The sequence below is a fragment of the Humulus lupulus genome, chromosome 8, assembly GCF_963169125.1.
Source record: "Humulus lupulus chromosome 8, drHumLupu1.1, whole genome shotgun sequence".
NCBI lineage: Eukaryota > Viridiplantae > Streptophyta > Magnoliopsida > Rosales > Cannabaceae > Humulus > Humulus lupulus.
In genome coordinates, this window is record NC_084800.1 from 42503598 (window position 1) to 42512903 (window position 9306).

General features: G+C 37.8%; 1 protein-coding gene across 1 annotated transcript; it reads left to right on the forward strand.

The window, feature by feature from the left end:
- The first annotated feature begins 229 nt into the window (after nucleotides 1-229).
- LOC133795316 (uncharacterized) lies at nucleotides 230-886 on the forward strand. Its single transcript, XM_062232770.1, has one exon. The coding sequence runs from the start codon at nucleotides 230-232 to the stop codon at nucleotides 884-886; it is 657 nt and encodes a 218-aa protein (XP_062088754.1).
- Nucleotides 887-9306: the final 8420 nt, after the last annotated feature.

A 9306-nucleotide genomic window follows, 5' to 3' on the forward strand; every position in this document is an offset into this window, starting at 1 on the left:
AAAGACACTCGAAGAGATTCAAGGGTAGACAGATGGCAGAGTGACAGACGATCCGAGCCATACCCATATCCTAGTAGATCAGAGAACAGAAGGAGGGAGTACAATCGGTAGTCTGAGACACGTCTCCGAGATGGACCAAAGATACCAGAATACAATCTTTCAATCTCACCAGTCGAAGTCGTTGGCGTACTGAAAGGACTCGGAGACAAAAGTGAAATGGCTGGAAAGGATGAGGACTCCATCTGACCAGGGAGACAAAACAAAATGGTGTGAGTTCCACAATGACCACGGTCACCGAACGGATGAGTGCATTGCCTTAAGACTCAAAGTATCCAACCTATTAAGACGTGGTCACCTGACTGGCTTACTCACTGACAAAGGCAAAAGAACATTCCAGCAGGAGGCAGACAGGTTAGTCGTCCGAAGAGAAGTAACCCCGCCGAAGCCACCTACTCATGAACGGACAGTGAACAGAATAACTGGTGGCTCTGAGATAAGTGGAGTCACCCATTCAGCAGACAAAAGACATGCCAGGCAGACCAACTGGATCAAAGGAGAGTCCAGCGAGACAAAGAAGAATACCATCAACCTACCTGCTCAAACCATCAGTTTCTCAACAACAGAATCAACCAAACTCCTCAACCCGCATCACTATGCTCTTGTTATTGCTCTTTACATTGCTAATTTTCTTACTAAACGTATACTTATTGACAATGGCAGTTCAGCTAACATTTTATTTTTAAGTGCTCTCAGGGAAATGGGGATAGATGAATCAAAAATCATAAAGAATACTACGATCCTCATCGATTTTAGGGGAGAGCAAAAGAACACACTAGGAGATATCGAGCTACCTGTCTATGCCGAAGGAGTCAATCTATGCACATGATTCCTGGTAGTAGACTCTCCGTCTGCTTACAACGTGATACTAGGTCGACCATGGATACATGAAATGGAGGCAATCCCTTCAACATACCACCAAGTTCTAAGGTTCCCAACTAAATGGGGAGTAAAAGAAATCAAAGGCCAACATAAAGACTCAAGAGCATGTTACCAGACTTCCATGAAGGCCAAACCCGCTCAATTATAGCAATTACAAGAAGACTGACTGACTGACTCCTATAAACATTATTTCTTACTTTTTTTTCTTCCAAATATGATGATATTATTTAAGTATCAAGAGGCTCAGACTAAAATCTAGAATGCATACGCATCACTAATTTGAAAGAGTCCAACTACAACTACTACCACTACTTACTATGGTTCTCATTTTGCATTTTAAAGAATGTGTAGTTAGTCATAAGCTCATTAGTGAACTGTCATAATAACCAGACTTTTGGTGAAGATAATTATTACACTGAGCATCACACACTAATATATAATCTGAAGAGTTTGTTGACCTTCAGTTTCTTGTTTATCAATCTGTTAATGATGCTAAAGAGGTTAGAATCACCCTATGGAAATTTATTGAAGAAGAAGAAGGAAGAAGACAAAATGTGCAAAAGAATAAAATACAAGTTGGACAAAGCAACCAATCTTTAAACCAAAGAATAAACAGCGCTATAATAAAAATTCCTGCGTTGAGTTCTTAGCTACCTTAATATACCAAGTTTTCCATTTTGAGATATGCAACGTGAATGTTCTCATCTTTCTTAGACAAAGCATCCAAGAATTGGATTCTAACTAAGCTCGGGAGCAGAATCTATCAGAAACAGAGAAAGTAGTAATATTTATAGAGTAATAATATTTGTTTTATTCTGAGTTAGCCAAAAGGGTGATTGAAACTTGCTCAACCTTCTCTAGAGTTCATTCATCCCTTGTCATCTGGCACCAACATATATGAGAATCATCAATTATATTATATTCAACCTCTTTTTCTTCAGTGGATGAATGAGATTTGAAATACAATTTCCGAACTTGGAGGTTTGCCTATTCTAATCTCGACAAATAGTTTCTTCATTCTCCATGAGGCGAAGCTGGGCGAGACATATCCCCCAACAAGATATTCAGGGACAATATCATTTAATCTATATTGAACTACATCCAGTTACCTTTCTGATCACTCCAAGAATTTTCATCTTCCTTCTCACCTTTGTCGTGTCTTGATGCCAAGAAGCATGAGAACACTAGAAAAATGATCACTTTGATTCATTGTCTGCTAGCCCTTCTTGCCACTCGTTCACCAATCTCAACGTTGCCATGGATTCTTGATACGACAGGATTTGTGTGTTAATTCATTGATTCTAGAATAATCTATATATGGTTTTGCTACTTAATTTTCTAGTTTATATTTTTTCAGTTTCCCAAACTCTTGCAGTGAGTGTATCATGGGCAAGATTAGACAACTATTGTCTTCCTTTTTGTATTCATATCACAATGAATCAATGAGAAGAGGTATCAAACCCGAACTTGTCAATTCTACAACCTCTAAGCAATGCACCACAACAAAGTAGAACAATTAATAGTCTCAATATTATCATTCGGGATCTTTTCTATACTAACTCATGTGATGAGTACAACTGTTGGAACTTATATCTATATAAGTATGAATTGTTAAAAAAATAGAAAATGATGACTCCCTAGAAGAAGAGTCCCATATTGTTTTAGAATACTCTTTTGTAAGGGTATATAGATAGTGGACATGAGCATTATTTTATTTAATAAAAACGTGATTAATTTTTGGTAAAACTGAAGACTTTTTCTCTTCAGCTTTTTCAGGAATCCAAATTCCTCTCCCACGTTTTAATAAAACATTTTTTTTCCCGTTAATAAAGATCCACCTTTTCTTTAAAATAGGGCGATTACTTTTTAGAAAAAAATGCTCTCAATATATTTATCGATCTGAAAAAATTGCACTGAGTTTATTCCGAGCAGTAGCATTATTAAGGGTGTGGTAAACGACGGTTCTCTACGGTGCAGTGGAGGTCTGATACAGTATTGACTGGGCTGTTTTATCCTGGGGACGACGGTGCTGATAGTCTGCTTGCACATCTCTGGGCAGTGCCACAAACGTCTTAAAGAGAGCGACCTAGTCCGCGACTTAACCCAAATTATTATTCGGTAAGTTTGCTCCTTTTTATTTCTGCAGCAACTATCTCAACAACAACTCGACTAAAAAGGTCAATGAAACACCCGTAGTGTTCCAAGTTTGACTCCATTTTTAACATATCTGTGGTAGAGTGAGAGTACTGACGGTAATCCTCGTGTTAATTTAGTGTCTACTTATATTTAAATAATTATTTATGGTCTAATTTATAAAAAGAAAATACTTGGATTCTATATATTCGATGCTTTCATTAGAATATGAAGGGTCAATAATATGGTATTGAACATCATCAAAAACTATGGAAACACATCAAATTTTATAATCATTCAAGAATAAATTTAGGAACTCATCGAAGTACTATCGAACACAATCAAATACAACTATCAATTTGCATCCAATTTTTTCTCCTAGAAAAACATAACAAAAACCCATATTTGAAAGAATTTGGATTGCAAAACTACCACAAAAGTATGAAATTAACTATTTGAAATGTATATATTTATGCTTTAAAGCTATACTCATCAGAGTCATCAGGTTTACTTTATGTATTCTAGTTGGAATACTTATTTCATTGTGTTGTTTTAAAAGAGAAATGCCAAACAAAATTGATTAAATGAGTGAGAGAATTGGGGTAAAAGGGACTTCCATATTAGAATTAGTTTTTGTGAGAAAGAAAAAGAAGAGAATGAGTAGATGAGAATAAAAACCGGGTAATTTGGGTTCAAAACAGATTTAAGTATGATTTCTCTCACTTCCTGATTTTTTTTAATAAATAGCATTTTTGCTACTAACTTTTGACACTATTAGATTGTGCCCCTAAAATATATGCTCTGTTAAAATTTCCCCATGAACTATTGATACTAAAAGATCGTGCACCATGCACTACAAAAAACCAGACTTTTGCCGGCGCAAATTTGCGCCGGCAAAAGTCATGTATTGCGCCAGCAAAAGCCCTCAGGGTTTTACCGACGCAATTTTGTATCGGCAAAAAGCAACGACGTACCCCCATCGATAATGGCACTTTTGCTGACGCAAAATGTAATGCGCCAGCAATTGTATCTTTTGGCGACGAAAAAATACGTCTCGAAAAAAATTTACCGCGTTATTGTGGAAAACACTTTTAGCGGCTCAAACATGCGCCAGCAAAGATGATTCTTTTAGTGGCGCAAAATTGCGCCGGTAAAATATGTGTCTTTTAGTGGCGCGTTTTTGCGCGGGGAAATGTGGATATATGTAGTGACGCATTTTTGTGCCAGTAAAGGTTGAGACTTTTGCCGACGTAATTTTGCGCCGGTAAAAGTATTTTTTAAATAAATTTTTTGATAATATTACTAATTTTATTTTCAATATATTTATATTACTTAATAAATTTTGATTTTAATATATTAATAATTATTTAATCTTTTAGTAATATTATTTAATTAGAAATAAAATTAAAATTAAAATTTTATAAATAAATAAAAAAAATTACAACTATTAATATTTATTGTCTCCACCAAACATGAAAATATAAAAGTAGTTTAGTAAATTAAATCTCTAATAAATTAAACCTTAAATAAATAAATAAAAAAGTTCTACAAATGTGTACTGCCCTCCTCATCATCCCCGCCCCCGTGAGCATCATCGTTCTCGTCTAAATCCTGTTCTGGTAAGTCGACAGTAAAACCAGGAGTCAATTCACCAACCTGCTTCAACAAAGCACTGAGCAGGACATCTTGACGCCGTGACGACTCTCAAGTTTAGTCGTATACTTCTTTAGGTTATGATTTTCCAGCATAATGTCCTGAGTTTGCTGTAAAATGGTGTCCACTTCAGGTGGCAATTTCCCGGACATTTGAGAAGTTGACGAAGATGCTGCCCTCTTTGCGCCAATTTCCTTCAACCTAGGCAACCCCCCAAACCCTTTCTTATAACGCGAGCGGGGTCCAAGGACATCAGTGACAATATCCATATCAGGCGGGAACTGACCGTCGACATTATCGCCGACACAAGAAGCAGCAGATGATACAGGGGCCGTACTCTGCGATGCTCGACGCTTGGCCATCTCAGTCTACACAATAAAAAGTACGTATCTCGAATTCCAATATAACAATATTTGAAAACCTAACTTATAAATTTTTAATATAACAACATATAAAATATAACTTTATTATCTATCTGCCAACATCCTATCATTAATTTTGTTCCTGTATAAGGGAGCAAGTGGGCTAAAGTTAATTTGGTCATGAAAATTCATATCTAAATAAAAAACATGAACATATTGTTGATATATACAGTAAGAGCAGTTAATTCCATTAATGGGGAATTTACGTCTCTAAACATATATATCAACTATATTTGCATGTTTGTGATTTAGATATGGATTTTCATGAACAAACTAACTTAGCCCACAAGCTCCCTTATACGGGAACAACATTAATTACATTCTTTTTTTTATCTTAGTCCACAATCATTAATCATAAAAATATTGGTACATAGATTATAAAGATTTAATTGTTAAAAATTTAATTAATAACTAATTATTAATTATTAATTGACATCAATCAATTAATAATTAATATTTATTAATTATTGACTAAACTTTTTTAAAGTTAAATGATCATAAATTAGTTAAGGTTATGCAACGTACATGTTTTGTCGCTGCTACATCACTAATTCACTTATCCTTCTTGTGGAGGTGCTCGAATGTGTCGATCATGCTCGGAAGCTCGCCAGTTGACGGGTCCATCTAAAAAAGCAAATTATTTAAACATTGCTACCTTTATAATATTTTCGTAAATGTAAGGATATAGGTTTTTATAATTTAAGTGATCATAAACATGGGCAACAATGGATTTGGAACCGTGTCCTCCTGGTATGGTTATTTTTGCTCGAGCTTCTTTATTTCTCTTCGATATACGCTTCAAACAGAAAATAGTACTCATTAATCTTGATTGTAATTTTATAATTAAACATTAATGTAAAAACTATGGCAGCACTGTTGAGAATCTGAAGCCCAAAAATCGCATAGAATTGCCCAATCGATGATATTCTAGTATATTCTCAGTCTGAGTCAGAGCATGAGCAGCATCTGAGGTTGTTTCTATAGAGACTGAGGGAACATAGATTGTTTGCCAAATTCAAGAAGTGTGAGTTCTAGTTATCTCAGGTATCTTTTCTTGGACACATTGTCAGTAAGGAGGGGATTAAGGTAGATCCAGCGAAGATTGAAGCGGTCAGAGATTGGCCAAGGCCAAAGAATGCTTCTGAGGTTAGAAGTTTCCTTGGATAAGGGTTCTCAAAGTAGCTACTGCATTGACTGAGCTGGCACGCAAGAGTCAGAAATTTGTGTTGTCAGATAAATGTGAGAACAGCTTCCAAGAACTGAAGCAGAGGTTGATTACAGCTCCGATTCTGAGTCTTCCGACAGATCAGGAGAAGTTTGTGATTTATTGTGATGCTTCTCATCAGGGTTTGGGCTGTGTTCTGATGCAATCAGAGAAGGTAATTGCTTATGCTCATGACTTGGAGTTGGCAGCTGTGACTTTGCTTTAAAGATATGGAGGCATTATCTTTATGGAGAGAAGTGTGAGATCTATATAGACCACAAAAGCCTGAAATACTTCTTCACTCAGAAAGATTTGAATATGAGACAAAGGCGTTGGCTGGAGTTAGTGAAAGATTATGATTGTGAGATTCTGTATCATCCAGGAAAAGCCAACGTGGTAGCTGATGCTTTAAGCCGAAAGGGTCCGGGACAGATAGCCAGGGAGTTAGCTGATGATATGACCAGAGCTGGTATAGAGTTGCTGGTGGGACAGTTGGCTAATTTTACGGAGAGAATCAAGGAGGTTCAGTTGAGTGATCCACAACTGATCAAGATCAGAGAGGATGTTTTGGCTGGAGCATCCAGAGATTATACAGTGTCTGAGTTAGGCTTGTTGAGATACAAGGGGCGGATATGTGTTCCGTTAGACACTGCTTTGAGGCGAGAGATTCTGGATGAATCTCATACTACACCTTACTATTTGCATCCAGGCACCACGAAGATGTATCAAAATGTGAGATCGTTATATTGGTGGCCAGGGATGAAGAGAGATGTAGTAGAGTATGTGGCTAAGTGCTTGACATGTCAACAGGTCATGACATGTCAACAGGTCAAGGCTGAGCATCAGAGGTCGGTAGGGATATTGCAGCCTCTGGATATCCCAGAATGGAAGTGGGAGGACATCACAATGGATTTTGTGGTGGGCTTACCCAAGACTATTGGTCAGCATGATTCTATTTGGGTGATAGTGGATCGTTACACCAAGTCAGCTCACTTCTTGCCAGTGAGGACTACATATATAGTTGACCAGTATGCAGATCTCTATGTGAGAGAGATTGTGCACCTCCATGGAGCACCGAGGTCGATCGTGTCAGATCGGGACCCTACTTTTACTTCCAAGTTCTGGGGAAGTTTACAGAAAGCCTTGGGGACACAATTGAAGTTCAGTACTGCTTATCATCCTCAGACAGATGGGCAATATGAGAGGACGATCCAGATATTAGAAGACATGCTGCGAGCATGTGTGATGGACTTTGGTGGATCTTGGAGTAAGTATCTACCTTTGATAGAGTTCTCCTACAACAACAGTTATCAGTCTACCATTGGAGTTGCACCTTATGAGATGTTGTATGGTAGGAAGTGCAGGTCTCCCATTCATTGGGATGAGATAGGTGAAAGGAGATACTTAGGTCCTGAGGCAGTTCAGAGGACCAGTGAGGTCATTGAAAAGATTAGAGCTCGGATGCTTGCTTCTCAAAGTAGGCAGAAAAGTTATGCAGATCCTAAGCGCATGAATATGGAGTTCCAAGTGGGAGACTATGTCTTCCTTAGAGTCTCGCCATGGAAAGGGGTGAGAAGGTTTGGGAAGAAGGGCAAGTTGAGCCCTAGATTTGTAGGTCCATTTGAGATCCTGGAGAGGATTGGTCAAGTGGCTTACAGATTGGCTTTGCCTCCGGCGTTGTCATCTGTGCATAATGTATTTCATGTTTCAGCTCTTCGGAGGTATGTATCTGATGTGAATCATATTTTGAGCTATGAACATCTGGAGCTTGAGGCAGATCTCTCCTTTGAGAAGTAGCCGATTCAGATACTTTACAGAAAGGATAAGGTCCTCAGGAATAAGACGATACCTTTGGTTAAGGTGTTGTGGAGGAATAGCAAGGTCGAGGAAGCGACCTGGGAGCTGGAGTCAGATATGCAGAGTCAGTATCCCGAGCTGTTCAAGTAAATTTCGAGGATGAAATTTCTGTAAGGAGGGGATAGTTGTAATGCCCCAAAATCCCTAATGCGTTTTAATGGCTGGATCAGTAGGCCGGGAGGACCATAATTTTTTAATTATGCCATTAAATGATTATATGCATGTTTATGTGAATTATATTATAATATGATGTTAAATACATGCATGTGAGTCCACATTTCATGACAGGGATATTTTGGTAATTTGGCCCATTGAGGGCGTAATTGTATATTTGTATGTATGTCGGTGACCTATTGTTGAGGCCACATTATAATATGGATTTGTTCGAGCTATTTGGTATGAGACGATCTTGAATATTAATTAGCAGTCTAGTCATAACAGGTTTAAGTTCGGGACTCGGGGTGAGTCTCGGAGTGATTTTAATGATTAGAGCGTTGCCGGGAATTAAAGGGTAACGGGATATGAATTATTGGTGTTTGAGAATATCAAGAATAGCGGGAATTGGAGGGCGTTAATTATGATTAACGAAATAGGTAGAAATGTCAATTTTGCCCTTGGGAGCCTTTAGAAATCCTTAATTGACTTAGGGGTATTTTGGTCTTTTCACACCTAGGATAGATATAAGCCATTGAAAGCTGTAGAAATAAGAGGAAAACAGAGCAACTTCAAGAGCTTCTCCCATACCTGTTTTCTTTCCTTTTTCTTTGTGATTTTTGAGCCTAACTTGAGGATTCAAGCTTGGGAAGTAAGTCTTGAGAGCTTGGGAGTGTGTTCCACCATTAAAAAGCATCATAACCTGAGCTTGAGGTAAGTTTCTAGCCATTAAATTCCCTGGTTTGCTCTGTTTTAGCTTTGTTTTTCAGTTGAGATTTCTAGGTTGGATGATTAGTTTTGTTGGGAGCTTTTGGCTAGGGTTCTTGTGGTTGTGATGCTTGGGGCATGTGAGGATGGTTTTTGGGTTCATTTTGCACCAAAAATGAGGTTTGGAAGCATTGGAATCGAGTTGGAATTGTAGGATTCGAAGGAAGAGATTTCAGG

Coding starts and splice junctions, on each gene's coding strand:
- LOC133795316 (XM_062232770.1), top strand. CDS start 230: ATGAGGACTCCATCTGACCAGGGAGACAAAACAAAATGGTGTGAGTTC.